At 44.3% G+C, this 24,269-nt stretch overlaps 2 protein-coding genes across 3 annotated transcripts in view; one reads left to right on the top strand and one right to left on the bottom strand.

Moving 5' to 3' along the window:
• The window catches only part of LOC138645495 (dentin matrix acidic phosphoprotein 1-like), a 48,108-nt gene extending 43,148 nt beyond the window's left edge, over positions 1-4,960 (bottom strand). Inside the window, exon 1 of the mRNA XM_069734858.1 lies at positions 4,852-4,960. The gene's annotated coding sequence lies outside the window, so the exon portion shown is untranslated. The remainder of the gene's footprint in view (positions 1-4,851) is intronic.
• The window catches only part of LOC138645492 (uncharacterized), a 134,980-nt gene that overhangs the window by 65,640 nt on the left and 45,071 nt on the right, over positions 1-24,269 (top strand). Inside the window, exons 1-7 of one of the 2 annotated variants that reach the window (XM_069734856.1) lie at positions 4,061-4,280; positions 7,069-7,401; positions 9,006-9,302; positions 9,640-9,924; positions 10,326-10,412; positions 13,798-14,166; positions 14,501-14,833. In XM_069734856.1, coding sequence (XP_069590957.1) covers positions 4,181-4,280; positions 7,069-7,401; positions 9,006-9,302; positions 9,640-9,924; positions 10,326-10,412; positions 13,798-14,166; positions 14,501-14,833 — 1,804 coding nt within the window. In that variant the 5' untranslated portion in view covers positions 4,061-4,180. Of the gene's footprint in view, positions 1-4,060; positions 4,281-7,068; positions 7,402-9,005; positions 9,303-9,639; positions 9,925-10,325; positions 10,413-13,797; positions 14,167-14,500; positions 14,834-24,269 lie in introns of those variants that run through there. The other variant, XM_069734855.1, reaches the window with a different exon arrangement.

The raw sequence follows: 24,269 nt of genomic DNA, 5'->3' as shown, positions 1-24,269 counted from the left end.
GCTCCTTCCCTTCCGAGCTCTGCCATGCGCCCAAACTGTAGTTTTCTCCTTCATATGGGGCATCAGCACTCTCAAGAAAAATTACAAAACAAATTTTGGGGCCCATTTTTTCCTGTTACCCTTGTCAAAATAAAAAAATTGTATCTGAAATAAAACACATTTTTTTGTGAAAAAGTTAAATGTTCATTTTTTTTCCACATTCCAAAAATTCCTATGAAGCACCTGAAAGGTTAATAATCATCTTGAATGTGGTTTTGAGCACCTTGAGGAGTGCAGTTTTTAGAATGATGTCAATTTTGGGTATTTCTATCATATAGACCCCTGAAAGTAACTTCAAATGCGAGGTGGTCCCTAAAAAAAAGGGGTTTGAAAATTTTGTTGGAAAAATGATCAATCGTTGGTCAACTTTTAACCCTTATAATTTTTCCTAACAAAAAAAAGATGTTTCCAAAATTGGGCTGATGTAAAGTAGACATGTGGGAAATGTTACTTACTAAGTATTTTGTGTAACATATCTCTGTGATTTAAGGGCATGAAAATTCAAAGTTGGAAAGTTGCTAAATTTTCACAATTTTCACCAAATTTCTATTTTTTTTCTCAAATCAATGCAAGTCATATTGAAGAAATTTTGCCATTATCATGAAGTACAATATGTCATGAAAACAGTCTCAGAATCACCAGAATCCATTGAAGCGTTCCAGAGGTATAACCTCATAAAGTGACAGGGGTCAGAATTGTAAAAATTGACCTGGTCATTAATGTGAAAGCCACCTTTGGGGGTAAAAGGGTTAAAGTTGTAAACTTGTGTAAAATTATTGCTAGAGTACGATGTTCTCAGACAGACTGGGAAAAATCCTGGGATGCCTATAATCCTCATAGTAAAGGAAACAATACTCTGGTTAAAGGGTTGCATAGGATTTTTTTTATATTGATGGCTTATCCTTAGGTCATATATAGGGACCCTGACTATATGGACTGTTGCTGAGTTGGTTACTGGGCCCGGTGTGTTTATTGTCATTGATTTCCTGTGTTTGGATACCTGGAGCAGGAAAAGGACTGGCTCACGAGCTGGACTGTGGTTAGTAAGCACCTTAGGTGTACGGGTCCTAGAAGCAAGAGGACTGGGGTCAGTCGGACCCGTGTTAAAAGAATTTGAACTCTATGTTCCAACCGAGTGGAACCGAGGTCATGGGTGACCCACCAGCAGCGTTGGACATAGAATGTATTAACTGTAAAAATGCTAACAGTTTTAAGTTAAAGGTGCTACCAAGGTTGGGGACGACCATATTTTAGAAGGGAGGAGTGTAAGGAGGTGACAGGTTGCCACATGACTTCCCCCTCTTTGAACACTGTTCATATGGATTGCGTGTGGTACCTTGTTAATGTATTCATGTAACATTGTTGTGTATGTATTTGATATGTACTGTTTATAATTTTAGGGATAGGATAGCAGTTAGCATAGGATAATAGTCGGGCTAGATTAGTGGGGCACATTAGTGATAGGTAATAAGAGTCTTAGAGTACATATAGCTAGCATAGGGGTTTTCTAGACTGGGAGGAGTCACAAACTAGTGCAAGATAGAGCGGTGGGATATAGCAAAGACAGTTCCTGGTTAGAGCGCAGAGACCAGGCAAGCTGATGCAGCAGTGATCAAGGACAGTCTTACAACCGTGGGGATAAGGTTGCTTCAGCAAGAAGGGGCCCCAGGCTGAGTGTCATGCAGGCGGTCAACAGCTTAAACAAAAGCATTCCAAGAAGGATCTGAAGCTTATGGAAGGGACTATTTGAAGCTGAGACGGTGGGCCTGTTACCCTTTAACTCGAAGCTGGACCAGGGGAATGGCAGGAGGCTGTTGGGCCTAAATACACAGAAGAGACAGGGATTGTCTGAGAAGAGCAGTGATTGTAGGAAAGGGACAGGGAATGTCCGAGAAGAGCAGTGATTGCTGAAACAGAGCAGAGATTGTCCAGCTAGGCAGGAATTGCCAGAAGCGAGGCAGGGATTGTCAGAAGCGAGGCAGAGATTGCCAGGAAGAACAGAGGTAGCCGGGAAGGCAGGGAAAGCTTGAGAGATGCTATTCTGTAATAATAATAATTCTGTATGCACTGTGCCACATTTCTGATGGATACTCTTCTGCTAAGTAAAGTTGAACTGTTGAAAAAGGACATTGTCTCTGGAATGGCTTGTGGAGCTCGTGGATACGGACCCAGAGTGACAGAAGCCGAGGGGACTCTGACAGTCAATGTGAGTGTACTGTTGCTCACGCTGCACATGCAGCAAAAGGGACATTGTGTTTCATCTTTGGGGTGCCAGGGTGTGGGAACACTACAGCTCTTTGCCACGATTACCACCCTGGCCACCTTAGAGTTGCACCACTGAAGCGATGGCCGGGGGACCACCATGGTGTAGGAAGACTACCGTACACAAGATGAGGTGCAAACAACAAAGGGTAGATTTATTGAAAGGCAAGGAATGAAGTGGATGAGGAAGATGCAAACAGGGGTATGCAATGGCAAAAGATATAAGAAGTTATATTCTTTAGTTTGTCTGTAAAATAGCACGCTGCTCCAACTGTTACAGACTCAATATATGTCACACAAGTAAATGCAAACAATAAACAAAGAATAATGCTACTCTACGTATAACCTCCCTGGCCTTTACTAAGCAGGCCTCACGGCTGCCGTGTTCTGACTATTAAAGCCTACACTAGGCCCTGACATGTGCACAAAACAGGAACAAACTCACGGTGATGTTGGGGACTCAGATCCAGGGGGCCCCAGCAGTCTAGTACGCTGGTGCGCATGGCTTTCTGCCAGCTCTGTGAAACGTGGTCTTCTCTTTGCTGCGGGGTCCTGGAGGTGCTCCTGGAAACTGTAAATCCCTTTCTCAGTATCTTCGTGGCTTCTCAAACTCACACAGGACAGCCACTCTTGCTGCACCCGGAAAGGTCTGTCAAAGGCTACGTTCACATTAGCGTTCTGCTGGGCTGCGTCGGGCGCAGCCGCGGCGACGCATGCGCCATGCGCCCCTATATTTAACATGGGGGCGCATGGACATGCGTTTGCATGCGTTTTGCGATGCATGCGTCTTTTTTGCTGCAAGTGTTAGGGCGCAGAGGATGCAGCAAGATGCATTTTTTGCGTCCAAAATCCGGCAAAAAAAGGACGCATGCGTCGCAAAACTATGCGTTTTGCATTCGTTCTTGTTTGCGTTGTGCGTTGCGTCGCCGACGCAGCACCGCACATCGCAAATGTGAACGTTGCCAAATTTCACAAGTCCACTCCATTATAGGCCGTGGGTCCTCTCTTGCAGCAAACAGCACAAAGTTCTCTCTGCAGCAGCCTCAGTTCTCACACGCTGTCCAGGCTCCACCCCCACCCTCTGCTCAGTCCAGTTCATTCACAGTCTATTGCAGGGGAGAAGCAGAACATTCCATTACGCTAGACAAGGGGGTGCAGTCTCTTAAAGTGACAGCGTGTTCCTTACTGTCCATAACAGCACCACCCTCTTCCACTATCTTCTAAAGGCCTTCTAAAACCAAATGAATCCCATTATAGTCCCTGTGGCCCCACTCGTGTCAGACATGCACAAGATTCAGAACTACCATTATTTTTTAAATTCTGTTCCTATAATGGAGCAGAAATACAGAAATAACGCAAGTGTGAACAGAACATAAGATGAGTGCATGATTATTATGTGTAATGGTAGTGTATTTTCAGTGTTGGGATTGGGAATTCCATTCATGCTTCCCTGGTCCAGTTCTCCATGGCAGTCAGTCTTCACCTCTGTGACTGGCATCGTTGGCGCCTCTGGCACTTACAAGGTGCCACGAAGTTGTGACGTCATGATGACACCTTGTTAGCGTGAGCGGCACCAAGGATACTGGGCACAAAAGTAAAGACCGGCTGCCAAGGAGAACCAGATTGCAGGACCAGGGTAGAGAAAACAAAATTGTTCATCTCTAAGATTCAGTGTTACAGTTGCACAGCGCAGTGTTCTCCCTCGCAGCTACACAAGTCCCTGAACAGTCACATCCACCCCCAGATCATGCAGGCTGCCTTCATCCATCCTCATTATGTCTCTTATATGGGGGCTTGCATTCCTGTACCACTCATATGAGGTCTCCCAGCCCCTGTAGGAGGAGACACGGCGGTGTAACTGGTTGTGATGTGACTGACAATGGTTTGTAGGACATCTGCAAGGCCCTGCTCCTTTCCTTTATTTTCTGTGGCCATGTCCTCCCTGCTCCTGATCCTGCTGCTCCTGGTGACAGCTGCGTGTGAGTATGGCTTTAATGAGGATGCATCCATTCTGCAGAGATCTATTACAGCGTTTGCCCTTGTGATGCTTCGTGTGTAGACGGCGGAGCATCTGCAGCATTTGACATCCTGGGATCCCACGATGCACATACTAAGATGATATCCATATAGTCTATACAGGGTCTTCACCCACATTCATCGGTTTCATCCTTTGGGTCTGTACATACTATACACCTGTGTCTCCAGACGTGACGCTGAGTACTATCCTACTGCTGGTATCATTGTGTGTTCCTGAGCTTCTCTCTCATTACATGTATCACTCATGGGGTTTGCAGAAATCCATGCATGTTGTGCAGTCTGCCCCATTCAGACCCTCCGCACAGACATTCAGGCACAGAAAATCCTGCAACATAATCTTACAAGGAACGGCTACTATTATAGACGCATGAAAATGTGATATTATATCATTTTGGCTTGTGCGGATCTACCACTACTCCTATCATGTCTGTTATTTTAAAGGGCTATTACCATCCCCAAGATCCCATCCCAGTATGTAGTAGGTGCAATAATAATAATAATATTAGAAAATACCTCCAATTAGAAATGTAGTATAGTTCTTCTAATTTGCTATGTCGCTTAATCCATGTGCAGGGCATCGCAGTAGATCAAGTATCTATGGTTACTACCACTAACAACTGTCACTATATGAGTGGGTGCAACCTTGACACCTAAGCTGCTGCAATGCCCCGCACATGGGGTAAGCGACATAGCTATGTAATTAGAAGAACTATACTATATTTCTCATTGGAGATATTCGCTAATATTATTATAATTACAACTGCTACATATTGGGATAGGATCTTGGAGATGGGAATATGAATGAATTAAATCATTGCATTCCCCAAAATATAACAATGCTGCAGCACCTTTCTTAGGCCATACTCTCATGATGAATTCATCAGGCCATGTACAATTCTCATTTAACATTAAAAAAAAACCTGTGACATCATCGTCATTGGTGACATCAGCGATGACACGCTGCTGGAGAGACCTGACCCCCTGACACCTAGGACTACTGCTCCCATCAGCCAATGCCTGCTGCCGCTAATATCATTGATAGCAGGAGCAACTGATGGGAGTATTCATCAACCGACGACTGCACTGTAAATTTGAAAAAAAAAATGGCGAGGGTTCCACTGTATTTTTGATAACCAGCCAGGCAAAACTCACATCTCGGGGCTGCAAACCTCAGCTGTCAGCTTCAGCAAGGCTGGTTATCAAGAATAGAAGGGTACCCACTCAGATTTTTTAAATTATTTTAATAATTACAAAAAAAAAAAGCCTGAGGTTCTCCCCATTTTTGACAACTAGCCTTGCTAAAGCAAACAGCTGGCAGCTGGTATTCTCAGGTTGGTAAAGGCCATGGATATTGACCCCCCAACCTAAAAATAGCATCTCTCAGCTGCCCATAAAAAGCACATCTATCACATGCGCCATTTCTGATGCTTTCCCTGGCTCTTCCCACTTGCCCTGTAGTGGTGGCAAGTGGGGTTCGATAAGACACCTATCCATTACTAATCCTACAGTAATAATGGTAAATAAAGACACAGCTAGAATAAAGTTCTTTATTTGATATAAAACAAAACACACTTTTACTTTTTTATTTAAAAATACCAAACAGTTATACTCACCTAATATCTAATTCCACCAAAGCCCTCGTCTCCTGTAATAAAAAAAAATTAAAAACAACAATATCCCTCACCTGTCTGTCGTTCTGTCTCATGCCGTAATTCCCCCGCAGAGACGGACAAGCGGCACATCTTTCCAGACCCCATGTCTATTTATGTAGTGGAGACGCTCAGTCTCCACTGCGTAAATCACCCACATACTTTCATTAGATGCAATAAAACCGCATTATCTTGTCACATGCGTATTAAGTGCGGGAACGTGTCTCCGCAGTGAAGCCAGAGGCGTCGGTGCACCCATAGTGGAGATGGGATTTCTTGAAATCTCATCCATTTTGCTGCAACATCTGGCCGCTGTCGGTTTGACGCTTCGGATGTATGGAGCCTCCAACCTGCAGCGTCTACTGACCGTGGCAGCATACCCTAAGACGGGCTTCCTGGTGAAGTCCGTGATCGTATCCGTGCCTGAACAGTAGGTGTTTGGCACTGATGCCGAACTTTACTGTTTGGGTTCAACCATCTCTATTCACAATCTATTATTTTTTTATTGAGCATTTTCAACTGACATAAAATCCCCAGACATAAGGAAAAACTTTCTCCTGCATAGTGGTGGATACCGCATGGCTTTTCCCAGTGTAGCATATGCGCTCATTCTCTAATCCAGATAAAGACTGATGAAGGATGACTTAGAGACTGAAAAGTCTCATATTTTCCAAGTTAAAGATCGAAAAGTCTTGTATTTTCCAAGTTACAGAGCGAAAAGTCTTGTATTTTTCGACAGTCTGAATGTGTAGTCTAGAGACCCCTATAACAGCAATCTGGATTTGTAATCTGAAGCCCCCCATAACAGCAGTCTGGATTTGTAATCTGGAGACCCCCTTATCAGCAGTCTGGCCATATACACTGAAGCTCCACACATAAGATGATATTATAATATTGCAGTACAATCACTGCCAACCACTAGAAATGTCTGTGTCACACACTGTCGGATGTTCTGGCTCTTTTCCCCTGGTGTCACCACAAACTATATTGTTCTGCCTCAAGATCCTAATTTATTATAGTGATGCATACAATATCGCTCTGTAACAGTCTGTAATGGTCTATAATGGTCTGTGTCTCCCAGGTGCTCAGTTACAGGTCACCACCTCCAATGCTCCCATTACGTCTGAGCCCGGGACCACGGCCGTCTTGCAATGTATGTTTTCTTTGGGTGTGACCCCAGTGGATCCTGCGCAGGTGCACGTGTTTTGGAAGCATAACGGAAAAAAAGTGTTATCATACGTGGACACAATCACTGCTTTCAGACCTGGTGCACACATCTCCGAAGAACAGCTGGCGAAGGGAGACGCGTCACTATCTCTACCAGTTGTCACGCAGGACGATGCCGGTCTATATTCCTGTAGTATCCGACTCGGATCGGAGCAGGTGACAAACGCTGTCAATCTGATTGTTAGTGGTAAGTGTCCCGTCACGTTCTAACTCTATTAAGTGTGATACTCCAAATTACACCAAAAATGTTTTAATTATATCAAAAATATAAAAACTTTAGCTCAACAAGATAAAGAGACAGACAGACAGGTGCTAGATAGGTAGATGGATGATAGATAATAGAGATAGATAGATAGATAATAGATAGGTAGATAGATAGATAATAGAAAATGTTTTAATAGTTTGCTAACAGTCACAGTGATTTTTACCTCGTGCAGACATAGTGAGCTGTAGTTTGTTGGTCTGTTGTATATGAAAAGCAGCTCTGAGAGATTGATAGCAGCATCTAAATGGTTAACAGCTGCGATCAGAGCTCAACTCCAGTCACTGCTGTTGGGAGACAAATGTCAGTCATGTAACATAGCCGGCATCTACTGGGTGTGAAGGGGGGGCTCACGTCCTGAGCCCCCTCCAGACACGGTGACCCCAGCGCTGATGACCTTATCTAAAAGAAAAGTTTCTGCTTATTTTTCTATTTACCGTATACTGTATACTCAAGTATAAGTTGACCCGAGTATAAGCCGAGGCACCTAATTTTGCCATGAAAAACTGGGTACTTATTGACTTGAGTCTGGGTATGCATTGTCCCCTCATCCCTATTCTGGTATGCATGGCTCCTTATCCCCTATCCTTGTATGCATGGCTCCTTATCCCCTATCCTTGTTTGCATGGCTGCTTATCTCCTATCCTTGTATGAATGGCTCTTTATCCCCATCTTTGTATGCATGGTTCCTTATCCCCTATCCTTGTATGCATGGCTCCTTATGACCTATTCTTGTATGCATGGCTCCTTATCCCGTATCCTTGTATGAATGGCTCTTTATCCCCATCTTTGTATGCATGGCACCTTATCCCCTATCCTTGTATGCATGACTCCCTCATCCCTGTCTTTGTATGCATGGCTCTCCAGTCCCTGTCCTTGTATGCATGGCTCCTTATCCCCTATCCTTGCATGCACGGTTCCTATATTTAAAAAAAAAAAAAAATCCTACTTACCTTGCCTGCGTGCCCTCGCTGCATCTTGGTCCGGCGCCAGAAGCTCTTCCGGCCGTGCGATCACGTGGGCCACGCTCATTAAGGTAATGAATATGAACTCCACGCAGCCACACTTATGGAAGTGGAGAGGCGTGAATATTCATTACTTTAATGAGTGGGACCATGTGATCACTCGGCCGGAAGAGCTTCTGGTGCAGGAACGAACGAGATGCAGCGAGGGTGTGCAGGGAAGTTAAGTAGGATGTGTGCTGGGAGCTATAACAAAGAAATGAATATTAATTTCTTATTAGCAGTGGCACAGGCTTTATCCACAGCCGCCGGCTCCTGCCTCTGTGACCCGCTGCTCCCCCGCCGCCTTTCAGGGACAATTGACTTGTGTATAAGTTGAGGGGGCGTTTTCAGCACAAAAAAATGTGCTGAAAAACTTGGCTTATACACAAGTATATACGGTATGTACTAAATAACTACATTGTGGGAGATCTTTGAAAACTTATTTGAGGGGCAGTATCAGTCATAATAATAATAATATTACCATATTGTTATTCCTTCTTGATCTATATGTTATCTTTTCTCCAGAATTTCGTCACATAAACCTTGAAGGAACCACTGTCGTTATGAACAAGTTTAACGAGTTGCAGTGTTCAGCAAATAACCTGTCATCTCCTGACGTTACGTTCCAGTGGATAAGAGACGGAGCGGTCCTCAGCACCTCCGCCCCACAGCGGGTAGAAGGCAACGACACTCTCGGCTTTACAGTGCAAAGTTCCTTCTGCTTTACTCCTGTCCTTGGGGACGACAAGTCTCATTACTCCTGTGAAGTTGTGCCAAAAATATTTCCTCCGCTCAAGAAAACATTTCAGCTTACCTTCGGAGGTAAGATCCCAACACTTTGTTATAAATTTCTCTATGAAATTGAAAAGTATCAGAGTAATCACAGGATAAAGGATATCTCTGCAATGGAGAGAAAAACATAATTGAAAGATTTTGACCTCTTCTGTTTTTTGGGTCCAACTTTGGTTTCAGCTGACTCTAAATACTTTCCAAAATTCATCTGCAACTGATCTAAAAATGCAAGGCTGGCAATACTAAAAAGGTTGAAAGCATCAGTTAGTTTTGAAGGACTATTACTATATTAAAGCATTTCTCGTTAAATGTTTTATTTGCGAACCTCATCTTCATCTCTGTCCTATTCTATCCCACTGTTACGCAGTTCAGCCAGAGGTCTTCTTCTACCTCTCAAGCAACAGTCATGAGAATTCGTCCTTGGTCTGCCTGGTGTCAGGCTTTTATCCTGATGATCTGAACCTCTCCATGAAGAAAGGTGGAGAACTCTTGGGTTGCAAGATAAAAAAATGGAGAAATTCTAATGGCACCTATTCCCTAGAGGCCATGTACCGGACCAATGTGACATATACTGATAGCAACATTGATTACACTTGCAGCGTCCATCATTCTACAATACGAGAGGGTACGACCGAAAGGCTGAAGTTTCTGGGTGAGTTTTCAATAGTTTTATGACGGTAAATGAAGATATTCTACCATATACCAAATTAAAAATCATAAATCCCTGTTAAGATTAGATACAAGAAAGATATATATCTTTCTAGTGTGTTAGCCAGTAGCCATTTATGTCTTTTTACATCAATTAAGGAATTTGCTCCTCAGACCGTGTGGGGGCATCACAACACAGAACCAGACCTCAATCAGAGGACAATAAAACATTCACAGTCCTTATCTATGAACTGTTCCAATATTTATGGACATAACTGTTTATCACTCTACCATAATGGTAGTTCAGCTTCTGTCTTATCTATGACATTACTTCTGTGCTGTGTAGTGCATAAATATGTGATTCTTCAGAACATTAAATTACTAACTAAATGTCTCTTCTTGCAGTTGATGCTTATGTACCAAAACCGTTGTGGATTACAATAATTTGCGGCCTCTTACTATTCATGGGAATTAAGATTTTCTGCAAACAAGGTAAAACAAATCAAAAACTGGATTCAAAATATATCATGAAATTTGCAAATTGATGTACTTATCATCTGCATGTGGTAAATCAGACCATACTGAAACTAGCTATGGTGCGTCCCATCCGCAGCACACAGAGATATTAGGGACTCCGGCTTTCCTATCTCTATGCAGCAATCAGCAGCATGGTGGGAATTATACAGGACTACTGAGAAGTGCAGCTGTGAATCAAGCAGAACACTGTGATAATCAGGGCTTTGAAGTCAGTAAGCCAAACCTCCGACTCCAACTCCTCAATTCCCATGACTCAGACTCCAACTCCATGACTCCGACTCCCACATACATGGCTCATGTTTAAGTGATAAATTTGCTTTAACAAAATGTTAACATCAGGCTTTTAATCTTTATAATGATACAATAATCAAGCCATTTAGATTGAACATAAAATATATTTATTGAAATACAACTTTAGAACAATTTTTTTTTTGCATATTTACAATTTGTTATACACTCTGCAGTAAGTGGAAGATCCTCCTTTATAGATTACCTCAAACCTGACCTAATTATTTTAAGGCCAGAGAACGACCTCTCTACACGAACTTGGGTTGGTGGCAAAGCAGTAACCACATGGGCAACATCTCTAGCAATTTCAGGGTATAAAGGAATAGCCTCGTGCACAGTCAGTTTTGATGAACGATTGAGCTCTTCTACTTCTTTGAGAGCAAGTGAAAAATGTTGCTGAAATAAGGTCAATCTGTTTTCTATGGAAGTGGAATCTTTTTCCCTGCAGCAACGATTTTCCTGCTCCATGTCATCCAGATACTTGTCAAAATCAAACTCCTCCTCTAATGAGGATGAAGGAATGGCAGCAGCACTCGCAGGACCCGAGTCCTCTTGCTCTTGGTCGTCCTGTAGCCCACTCATCCTAACTGCTACCTCAATCAAAGCTTATTTTCCTTTAGTAAGCTGTTGATCATCCAGCAATATACGATGACTCGGGTCCACATAAACAGCTGCTAGAAGAGTTTTATTTTCTAATAGCAGTATCTCCGTTTCATTGAAGCAGCAATGCAATCTGCGATTAAACCTCCTCTTTGGGACAGGCAAAACAGCAAGTTCTTCCACTCCTTCATAAAAATGCCACAAGGTAAATCCTCAGCTTGTAACTTTTTAGTCACTGTAAATGGGTGATGAAGCAATTCCATCAATTCAGCCACCTGAATCAGCCAATCATCATTAAATAGGTTCTGCCCCCCCGAGTGGCTTGATCCAAAACTGCCCAATATCCAGCATGTTTCTTCAAGATAGAATCAATTTTAGGGGTTCTGGCAGCAACTGCCAATTTCCTCACTTTGCTAATCAGAGTTCCAGCATGTCCCTCTTGCAGACTATCTCTTATTGCCAGCTGCAGCTTGTGCACAACACAGCGCATGTGATGAATAGGAAAGAGGTGTGAAGCAGCTTCAACAAGATCATCTAATTGTAAAGAATCATCTTGTTATTCTTCTGTAGTAATATCTGTTTGTTCCTCCGTTATGGGAACAGGACTGTGGCCTCCCATCTCCAACATACCGAATGTGAAATGTTCTTCTAGCTGCTGTTCACCTTTATTATTTTCATTCATCAGTTTAATTGTACTTACCATGTTTGCAGCATTATCAGCTACAATAGCAAGAACCTGTTCTTTTTTCATAATGTTGCAGAACTTTTTCCACTAAGGTCTGGAGAAACTGACTGCTGTGATGAGATTTAGTATCTTTTACTGCAAGTGTCTTAATAATAATTTTTTTCTTTGTCACAAACATATCAAACGTTTATAGCATAATAGTTCACTCTGTGACATGTGCAGGCATCCATTTTAAGAAATAAAAATAGTCTCTTGAGAGTCTTTTTAAGATCTTCCTTTTGGTTAAGGGCTTCTTCAATCACTAATTTTCTAATACTTTCTCTTTCCAGAGAAACACCAAGTTTGCGAGCCATTTCTCCATTAAGAGCTGTAAAAGCTGGTCGTGCAAATAATGGTTAATGGTACACTGTCCTTCACAAGCTCGATGAGCTGTCTTTTAAACACATCTGCGGTCATTGTTACAGTAACATTGTCACTTACAAAATATCTTGTAACTGACATTTGCGACGCTCTTTCCTCCTACTTTGCCTGACGGGAAGTGCTGGTCTCTGGTTTCTTGGTGCTGCTGTGATCTTTTTCAGTCACAGCTTTGTAAACTTTGGGTGGCAGCGTTGTAAATGTCTTTTTAGATTGGAACTCTTGAAGGAGCATTTTTACCACTGCCTGAGTATGCACGGATTTTGGCATCACAGCATTTGTTTTCATCTGGGTCACTTATACACTGACACACAAAATGTTTATTATCTTGAGTCACTGTGAAATGCGTAAATACAACTGACTTCATAAGATGCTTCTTAGACATTTTGTAATTCTGTAAATTCGCTCGAAAAATAATTTTGTCCTCTAAAAAAAATAAAGGATATTGCAATTCTTGCAAGAATAGGGAATCATGCACAGTATAATTTGGGATAGAAATAAAACAATATTTGCATAAAGATGTTAAGTATAAAGTTTGTAAAATGTGTTGTTAAATAGCTTTACTCTGAACTTTCAATGTCAAGGCTTGACCCAGCAGGGTACAGGTCACTAAATGCTTCACATAATATTTCTTCACAGTCTATGAAGAGGGGAGGAGAGAGGGAGCATGTTTGTGCTGAATCACATTCCAGAACACAAACACGCGCGTTGTGTACAAATATATATGTCCTCATCGATCCTGTTACTGTATTTCCGAATTTAAGATGTTAGGAAGCATTTTTCCCCTTATATTCTATGTATAGTGTATATAAGTCATCAGAGCAGCTAATTTCTCCAAACATGAGCTAAGAGGAAAAATAAACTAAATCATCAAGCATACAGAGACAGCATACACTGGACTATTGATCTATGTACAGTTTATTGAAAGTTTAGATATGCTTTAGGAAGTACTTACCTTCTTTAATCCTGCTTTTCTGTTCACTCCAGAAATTCTGAGATGAATGTAGGCATTCCTTCCCTGTGTTTGTTATTTTTCCCCTTATCTGTAGAGGAGGAGCTTCATTGCTTGTCATGAACATAAACTTCAGCACAGATTCATCTCAGCTAAAAGTCTAGACCTTAGATCAGGGATAGGACAGACATATATTGGACATTCATAACCTTCCCAAATTCTTATGAAAAAAATATTCCCCACAAACTGCATTGAACTACTGTACCCAATTTATTATATATTTTAGGAGTCGGAGTCGGTCCATTTTATACCGACTCCAACTCCGACTCCACCAAAACGGGCTCTGACTCCGACTTCGTGTTCTAATTTTTTGCCTTGAATCTTATGTGTCTTTCCAGTGACTGAAATCTCGGTTTGCAAAGACTGGACAGAAGGCAGCATTGCTACTCTGAAGTGTAGTATTACAGGCCGATACCCAAAAAACATAAGTGCAGTGTGGCTGGTCCGACAAGGGGACAAGGAGATCGAAATAAAAGAGAAACGGTCATTGTACCCTGCCGGGGACTACAAAGAGTTGCAAGAACAGGATTCCTATGCATGCTGGAATATCATTAAGAGCAAATTTGTGGGTGGAATACGCCACTCGTTATGCTCGATTCTGAGCTTCCAGGTGCACAAGCAGCGCCATGACCAGGCTGAGTTCATCTGTCGGTTTATGAGAGCTGGCAAAGTTCTGCAGGAGAAGAACTACTTTGGAATTGTCCTGGGTAATTATTTGTCTCTGTGGATTTTACTGTGGAGTTTTCTGCTGCGGGAACATCCGTTAAAATGAGTCTAAAAATATCAAGATCATCTTACTTATAGTATTTGCTTTTTGTGCCTTGTCAATTGTTCATCAGTGAAATCAATGTGTAAACTTCCCTAACCCATGTGTCAGTATTTTCAGTGACGTATTAAAGGGAATCTTTCATATGTAATCTGACAGCAGCATGATGTAGGGGCAGAGACCGATTCCAGTGATGTGTCCCATAGTTTACTGCGTGAAGCAGTTGTGATACAATAATAATTTTCACTCACATTGCATTGTTTTACCCCCTACAGATAGTTATGGGTTCTACTCGGTATCAGACATTTGTGTACCGGAAACATGCAAAGAGGGAGAGAAATTAACCCTTAGCTGCACTATGAAAGGAAACATTCCTCAGGACATCAATGTTACATGGGAGAAGGACCTGAAAGAAGAGCGGACATTAATCTCAAATGAACTGGATGCCAATTACCAGGTCACTGAGAACAAATCACAAGGACAGATCTGCGCTTTCCTAACACTTTGCCCAACTTGTGAGGATTCCGGGGCTGTATTCACAGTTTCATTTTCTGAAAACGAGGGCCGGATCCTTGCAGAGCGCAGCTCGACGCCTCTGAAAGTAGCTGGTAAGTACTCAAAGTGTCCCCCAACCACTCACAAAAGTGGCCACTGGATAGAAGGAGGGCTCCTCCGTACTGAATTATACCACTCAAAAGTGCTGACCTCACTGATGGGTACTAATAGGGTCACTCTAAAGGAGACCGCAAAAAAGTTATCAACTACATGTGAGAAATGGTTGCAGATATTGTTCTGATAAAATAATAAGGACGCAATATGAGAATTGCACACAGGTTTGTAGGGGTGGAGAGGATGATGTGGTATTTGGAGACCCTTGTAATTTTACAGCAGATGAGGGTAAAGTATCTACCGTATATACTCGAGTATAAGCCGACCCGAGTATAAGCCGACCCCCCTAATTTTGCCACAAAAAACTGGGAAAACTTATTGACTCGAGTATAAGCCTAGGGTGGAAATGCAGCATTTACCGGTGAATTTCAAAAATAAAAATAGATCATTATTTCCCCATAGCTGTGCCATATAGTGCTCTGCACCGTTCATATTTCCCCATAGCTGTGCCCCATATAGTGCTCTGCACCGTTCATTGTGCCCCATAGCTGTGCCCCATATACAGTGCTTTGCACCGTTCATTGTGCCCCATATACAGTGCTCTGCACCGTTCATTGTGCCCCATAGCTGTGCCCCATATACAGTGCTCTGCACCGTTCATTGTTTCCTATAGCTGTGCCCCATATAGTGCTCTGCACCGTTCATTGTGCTCCATAGCTGTGCCCATATACGGTGCTCTGCACCGTTCATTGTGCCCCATAGCTGTGCCCATATACGGTGCTCTGCACCGTTCATTGTGCCCCATAGCTGTGCCCATATACGGTGCTCTGCACCGTTCATTCTTGCCCCATAGATGCTCCACATAAATCTCTGCCGCCGCTGCTGCTGCAATAAAAAAAAAAAAACACATACTCACCTCCCTTGATTGCAGCTCCCAGCGTCTCGTTCCGGCGCCTCCATCTTCCCGGCGTCTCTCTGCTCTGACTGATCAGGCAGAGGGCGCCGCGCACACTATATGCGTCATCGCGCCCTCTGACCTGAACAGTCAGAGCGCAGACGCCGGGAAGATGGAGGCGCCGGCCGGGAAGATGGAGCGACGCCCGGCGGCTGGAACGCGGACAGGTGAATATGCTATACTTACCTAGTCCTGGCAATCCTCGCGCTGTCCCTCTGCCTGGTCTTCGGTGCCGCAGCTTCTTTCTCTATCAGCGGTCACCGGCACCGCTGATTAGAGGAATGAATAGGCGGCTCCGCCCCTATGGGAGGTGGAGCCGCTTATTCATTTTTTTAATGAGCGGTCCCACGTGACCGCTGAAGAGGGGAAGACACTGCAGCACAGAAGCCCGTGGGACGGCAGGGACAGCGCGAGGATCGCTGGGACTAGGTAAGTATACCTCAGCGCCCTCACCCCTTCACCCGCCGACCCTGCCACCCACCTTGACTCGAGTATAAGCCGAGAGGGGCACTTTCAGCCCAAAAATTTGGGCTGAAAATCTCGGCTTATACTCGAGTATATACGGTACCTCATTTTTCACAAGCAATATTCTACTGTTGGTTATTTGTAGGGTAAAGCCATTTTCTGTAGAATAAAGCTATTGTCTGTAGGGTAAAACTTCTTTTACTAAGGTAAAGCTATTTTCTGTAGGGTAAAGCTATTTTCTGTAGGGTAAATCAACTGAGATGAGCATGGAGGCATACTGAGGGGTTCTGCCTCTGTAGCGCAGACCAAAAGGGGGAGGCGTCGCGATAATGTATGAAATGTAATATGATTTTGTAGCTTTGCCTGTTAGCTCCCATGCTGTGGGCTTAAACCCCCTTCTCTCTGTGTTTCTGCTTGCTGAAATGTGTGTAGAAGAGGTTTTATTGCTTCTAGCTGAAAATTCCAGGTTCTGGGCAACTTACTCATTCCCTCCCACCACAAGAATTTATACGACCGGTAGCCACTATAGACAATTGTACCAGCTGAAACTGGTCTAGGCCTCCCAAAATCCATGATGGTCTTTGTTCTATTATGATAAGATATTGGGTCACCGATTTAGGCTAGGAAAATAATAAGTCCATGTTGCGAATCTCCATCGGCGGATCTGTCAGCCACTGTAGGCACGAGCAGCTAAGCCCAACGGGGACAAACTATGGATTTATCCAGAACTGTGTGTCCCAACTAGCCCGAATTTGGTACCAATAGAAAGCCAATTGTAAAATAAGAGGAATGAGGGGTGTGTTATGATTCTGACATGTTCTGGAGCGAAGATACGAGAATTGTAAGAATTAGTGTTACATTTGGTAAGTCTGAGGAGAGGGGAGGGTCTGGGGAAACCAGCCCTTTTAGTGATGTCACCAGGCTGCAGTTATAAGTTTTCTGCAAGGCACCCAGCAGTTAGTCTTACCTGAGGAGCTCTTACTGCCAGCCCCGATGAACTGGGATATTTGGAGCTCCGCCCACTAGCCTGGTTTGCCTGAAATGATCTGAACACATGTAAGTGTTAACTTCTCATTTAATCCCTGTTATTTTATAATTACCTTAGTACATATTTTAATTGTCTCTTATTGTAACATCCTTGTAATATTTTTATAAACACTGCCTGTTCTTTTACGGAGTAAAATATTTAAATTACTAGTTTTGTTCTCCTGCTCTAAAACGTATCTTAAGTCTTCTGAAGGGAATTACGCTACTGTTTTGGGTTAGCTCCAGACCTGTTAATCGAAGCTGGTGGCAGCATACCTGGTTCTGTGCCTTTGGCAGTCGTTGTAGCGACGGCGGCGTTAATAATAATAATTATTGTTCCGGCCTGAATGGGAGTAGTTATATCGCCTCGCTGCAGCATGCCCAATAGCCAGTACCTAGCAGGCAGGCTTTCTGGTGACTAATTACCCCAGGTGCAGTACCTAATCTGACCTGAGGGCAAGGGGGGCGCCAGAGAGCTGCAAGTTCTCAAGCGGAACTGTAAAGCGGGATATACATAAATCCCTGCAGTTCGTGTTATATTGTAGGAGCAGTGGGATAACTAAAATAAGCCCCTGCGGTAAACTAAGAGGTCAATAGCCTTGTGTTTTCATTACAGTGTAACAGTGGAGGGATAACTAAGATAAGCCCACTGATAGCCATGTGTTGGCCTAAGGTCACCCCGATCCCTGACGTAGGGGTGACAGTCACAGTGTGAATCGTGAAAATACTCGTTACTCGAGATTTCCCGAGCATGCTCGGGTGTCCTCCGAGTATTTTTTTAGTGTTCGAAAATTTAGTTTTTATTGCCGCAGCTGAATGATTTACATCTGTTAGCCAGCATAAGTATATGTGGGGATTCCCTAGCAACCAGGCACTTATGCTGGCTAATAGCTGTAAATCATTCAGCTGCGGCAATAAAAACTAAATCTCCGAGCACTAAAAAAATACTTGGAGGACACCCGAGCATGCTCGAGAAATCTCGAGTAATGAGTATATTCGCTCATCACTAATTAGGACCATTTTTGGGTGTATATATACTGTGTGTGTATATATATATATATATATAGAGCATACCTCCAAACTTTCGAGGAAGGGAAAGGGGGACAAAGTTAGCTGCGTGCGCAGCGGCAAATTTTAGGCCACACCTCTGGCCACACCCATTTCACAACTAGTCACGCCCCAACCACACCCTTTTAGCACTTCTGATCACAATGTTTCGTAAACAATAATTATAAACAAAAAAATATGGCCGCACAGTGCTCCATACTGTATAATGGCCACACATGATGCTCCAAACTGTATAATGGCCCCACATGATGCTCCATACTGTATAATGGCCCCACATGATGCTCCATACTGTATAATGGCCCCAAATGATGCTGCGTACAGTGTACTGGCCCCACGTGATGCTCCATACTGTATAATGGCCACACATGACGCTTCATACTGTATAATGGCCACACATGATGCTCCATACTGTATAATGGCCCCAAATTATGCTGCGTACAGTGTACTGGCCCCACGTGATGCTCCATACAGTATAATGGGCCCACATGATGCTCCATACTGTATAATGGCCACACATGATGCTCCATACTGTATAATGGCTGCACATGATGCTCCATACTGTATATTGGCCACACAGTGCTCCATACTGTATGATGGCCACACAGTGCTCCGTACTGTATGATGGCCACATGATGCTCCATACTGTATAATGGCTGCACATGATGCTCCATACTGTATAATGGCCACATTATGCTCCATACTGTATAATAGCCCCACATGATGCTTCGTACTGTATAATGGCCACACATGATGCTGCATACTGTATAATGGCCACACATGATGCTCCTCACTGTATAATGGCCACACATGATGCTCCTTACTGTATAATGGCTCCTCATGATGCTCCATACTGTATAATGGCCACACAGTGCCCCAAACTGTATGATGGCCACACATAATGCTCCATACTGTATAATGGCCACATTATGCTTCATACTGTATAATGGCCCCACATGATGCTGCATACAGTATACTTGCCCCATGTGATGGCCCATACAGTATAATGGCCCCACATGATACTTTGTACAGTATAATGGCCCCACCCGATGCTCCATACAGTATAATGGCCCCACACAATGCTGGGTACAGTATAATGGCCACACATGGTTACCCCACCCCCATCATTGCCTTCTCCATCACACACACACCTTTCACCACGCACCCTCGCAGCAGCCGGCAGCTTCCACTCCCACGGCGCTGAATGGTGTCATCCAGCTGCGCCGCTGACTGCTCACGTCGCTGCAGCTGTGACACGCCACTGATAAAGACCTCTCTTTGTCTCCTGCGCCAGTCAGTGTCAGAGCGAGGAGCAATATCTGCTCCGATCCAACACAGCCAGCGTCCGCTCCTTACACCTCGTACACACACAACTCCGCTCCATACACCTTGCACACACGGCTCCGCTCCATACACCTCGTACACACACTGCTCTTCCCTATACACCTCATACACACACGGCTCCGCTCCGTACACACACGGCTCCCCTCCGTACACCTCGTACACACACAGCTCCCCTCCATACTTCTCGTACACACACGGCTCCGCTCCGTGCACCTCGTACACACACGGCTCCTCCCCATACACCTCGTACACACACGGCTCCGCTCCGTACACACATGCCTCCCCTCCGTACTTCTCGTACACACACGGCTCCGCTCCGTGCACCTCGTACACACACGGCTCCTCCCCATACACCTCGTACACACACGGCTCCGCTCCGTACACCTCGTACACACATGCCTCCGCTCCATACACCTCCTATACACACGGCTCCGCTCCGTACACCTCATACACAAACGACTCCTCCGCGTACACCTCATACACACACAGCTCCTCCCCGTACACCTCGTACACACACGGCTCCGCTCCGTACACACGCCTCTGCTCCATACACCTCGTACACACACGGCTAAGCTCCGTACACCTCGTACACACACGACTCTGCTCCATACACCTTTCACACTCTGCTCCGATGTGCACACCTCTTATACACATGGCTCCGCTCCGAACACCTCATACACACATGGCTCTGCTCCATAAACATTGCACACGCTGCTCCGCTCCGTATACCTTGTACACACATGGCTCTGCTCCGCACACCTCGTACACACGTGGCTCTGCTCTGAACACCTCGTACACACGTGGCTCTGCTCTGTACACATGTGGCTCCGCTCCGTACACCTCGTACACACACGATTCTGCTCCATACACCTTTCACACTCTGCTCCGATGTGCACACCTCTTACACACATGGCTCCGCTCCGAACACCTTGTACACACACGGCCCTGCTCCATATACATTGCACACGCTGCTCCGCTCCGTATACCTTGTACACACATGTGTTGTGAATTCTGTGGCAGAGCTCCCTCCTGTGGTCACAAGTGGTACTTCGGCTGATTCTCTCTGTGAGCTTCCGTTGGTGGAGGAAAGTGGTACTGCGGCTTCTGAGTTTCCTTCCTCAGGTGATGTGGTGAAGTCGTTAGGTGCTGCTCTATTTAACTCCACCTAGTGCTTTGATCCTGGCCTCCAGTCAATGTTCTAGTATTGGACCTGTTTCCTCCTGGATCGTTCCTGTGGCCTGCTGCTCTGCATAGCTAAGTTCCTCTTTGCTATTTGTTTGCTGTTTTTTTCTGTCCAGCTTGTCAATTTGTTTTTTTTCTGCTTGCTGGAAGCTCTGGGACGCAGAGGGTGTACCTCCGTGCCGTTAGTTCGGTACGGAGGGTCTTTTTTCCCCCTTTGCGTGGTTTTTGTAGGGTTTTGTGTTGACCGCAAAGTTACCTTTCCTATCCTCGCTCTGTTCAGAAAGTTGGGCCTCACTTTGCTAAATCTATTTCATCTCTACGTTTGTCTTTTCATCTTAACTCACGGTCATTATATGTGGGGGCTGCCTTTTCCTTTGGGGTATTTCTCTGAGGCAAGGTAGGCTTATTTTCTACCTTCAGGCTAGCTAGTTTCTCAGGCCGTGCCGAGTTGCATAGGGAGCGTTAGGCGCAATCCACGGCTGCCTTTAGTGTGGTTTGAGAGGATTAGGGATTGCGGTTAACAGAGTTCCCACGTCTCAGAGCTCGTTCTTGTTTTTTGGGTTATTGCCAGGACACTGTATGTGCGCTGACCTCTATGTCCATTGTGGTACTGAATTACCTTTCATAACAGTACTGGAGGCCAAAAGTACTAATGATTCTCAATAGAGGGAAAAAAGAAGTTCTGAGACCATTTTTTTTTCTTTGCACTGTGTTTTGCCTTTTTTTTCCCCTAGACATTTGGGTGGTTCAGGACACAGGTGTAGCGATGGACATTAAAGGTCTGTCTTCATGTGTGGATCAGCTCACGGCAAGAGTACAAAGTATTCAAGACTTTGTGGTTCAGAATTCTATGTTAGAACCGAGAATTCCTATTCCTGATTTGTTTTTTGGAGATAGAACTAAATTTCTGAGTTTCAAAAATAATTGTAAACTATTTCTGGCTTTGAAACCTCGCTCCTCTGGTGACCCAGTTCAACAAGTTAGGATCATTATTTCTTTTTTGCGTGGCGACCCTCAGGACTGGGCATTTTCTCTTGCGTCAGGAGATCCTGCATTAAGTAATATTGATGCGTTTTTCCTGGCGCTCGGATTGCTTTATGATAAGCCTAATTCTGTGGATCAGGCAGAGAAGAATTTGCTGGCTCTGTGTCAGGGTCAGGATGAAATAGAGGTATATTGTCAGAAATTTAGAAAGTGGTCCGTACTCACTCAGTGGAATGAAGGTGCGCTCGCAGCTATTTTCAGAAAAGGTCTCTCTGAAGCCCTTAAGGATGTCATGGTGGGATTTCCTATGCCTGCTGGTCTGAATGAGTCTATGTCTTTGGCCATTCAGATCGGTCGACGCTTGCGCGAGCGTAAATCTGTGCACCATTTGGCGGTATTACCTGAGCTTAAACCTGAGCCTATGCAGTGCGATAGGACTTTGACCAGAGTTGAACGGCAAGAACACAGACGTCTGAATGGGCTGTGTTTCTACTGTGGTGATTCCACTCATGCTATCTCTGATTGTCCTAAGCGCACTAAGCGGTTCGCTAGGTCTGCCACCATTGGTACGGTACAGTCAAAATTTCTTCTGTCCGTTACCTTGATCTGCTCTTTGTCATCGTATTCTGTCATGGCATTTGTGGACTCAGGCGCTGCTCTGAATTTGATGGACTTGGAGTATGCTAGGCGTTGTGGGTTTTTCTTGGAGCCCTTGCAGTGTCCTATTCCATTGAGAGGAATTGATGCTACGCCTTTGGCCAAGAATAAGCCTCAGCACTGGACCCAGCTGACCATGTGCATGGCTCCTGCACACCAGGAGGTTATTCACTTTCTGGTGTTGCATAATCTGCATGAGGTGGTCGTGTTGGGGTTGCCATGGCTACAAGTCCATAATCCAGTATTAGATTGGAAATCCATGTCTGTGTCCAGCTGGGGTTGTCAGGGGGTACATGGTGATGTCCCATTTCTGACTATTTCGTCATCCACCCCTTCTGAGGTTCCTGAGTTCTTGTCTGATTACCGGGATGTATTTGATGAGCCCAAGTCCGATACCCTACCTCCGCATAGGGATTGTGATTGTGCTATCGATTTGATTCCTGGTAGTAAATTCCCAAAAGGTCGACTGTTTAATTTGTCTGTGCCTGAGCACGCCGCTATGCGGAGTTATGTGAAGGAGTCTTTGGAGAAGGGGCATATTCGCCCGTCATCGTCGCCATTAGTAACATAGTAACATAGTTAGTAAGGCCGAAAAAAGACATTTGTCCATCCAGTTCAGCCTATATTCCATCATAATAAATACCCAGATCTACGTCCTTCTACAGAACCTAATAATTGTATGATACAATATTGTTCTGCTCCAGGAAGACATCCAGGCCTCTCTTGAACCCCTCGACTGAGTTCGCCATCACCACCTCCTCAGGCAAGCAATTCCAGATTCTCACTGCCCTAACAGTAAAGAATCCTCTTCTATGTTGGTGGAAAAACCTTCTCTCCTCCAGACGCAAAGAATGCCCCCTTGTGCCCGTCACCTTCCTTGGTATAAACAGATCCTCAGCGAGATATTTGTATTGTCCCCTTATATACTTATACATGGTTATTAGATCGCCCCTCAGTCGTCTTTTTTCTAGACTAAATAATCCTAATTTCGCTAATCTATCTGGGTATTGTAGTTCTCCCATCCCCTTTATTAATTTTGTTGCCCTCCTTTGTACTCTCTCTAGTTCCATTATATCCTTCCTGAGCACCGATGCCCAAAACTGGACACAGTACTCCATGTGCGGTCTAACTAGGGATTTGTACAGAGGCAGTATAATGCTCTCATCATGTGTATCCAGACCTCTTTTAATGCACCCCATGATCCTGTTTGCCTTGGCAGCTGCTGCCTGGCACTGGCTGCTCCAGGTAAGTTTATCATTAACTAGGATCCCCAAGTCCTTCTCCCTGTCAGATTTACCCAGTGGTTTCCCGTTCAGTGTGTAATGGTGATATTGATTCCCTCTTCCCATGTGTATAACCTTACATTTATCATTGTTAAACCTCATCTGCCACCTTTCAGCCCAAGTTTCCAACTTATCCAGATCCATCTGTAGCAGAATACTATCTTCTCTTGTATTAACTGCTTTACATAGTTTTGTATCATCTGCAAATATCGATATTTTACTGTGTAAACCTTCTACCAGATCATTAATGAATATGTTGAAGAGAACAGGTCCCAATACTGACCCCTGCGGTACCCCACTGGTCACAGCGACCCAGTTAGAGACTATACCATTTATAACCACCCTCTGCTTTCTATCACTAAGCCAGTTACTAACCCATTTACACACATTTTCCCCCAGACCAAGCATTCTCATTTTGTGTACCAACCTCTTGTGCGGCACGGTATCAAACGCTTTGGAAAAATCGAGATATAC

Source organism: Ranitomeya imitator, chromosome 7, assembly GCF_032444005.1.
Source record: "Ranitomeya imitator isolate aRanImi1 chromosome 7, aRanImi1.pri, whole genome shotgun sequence".
NCBI classification, from domain to species: Eukaryota; Metazoa; Chordata; class Amphibia; order Anura; family Dendrobatidae; genus Ranitomeya; species Ranitomeya imitator.
The sequence above is the reverse complement of the archived record's forward strand: the minus strand, read 5'-3'. Positions and strand labels throughout refer to the sequence as shown.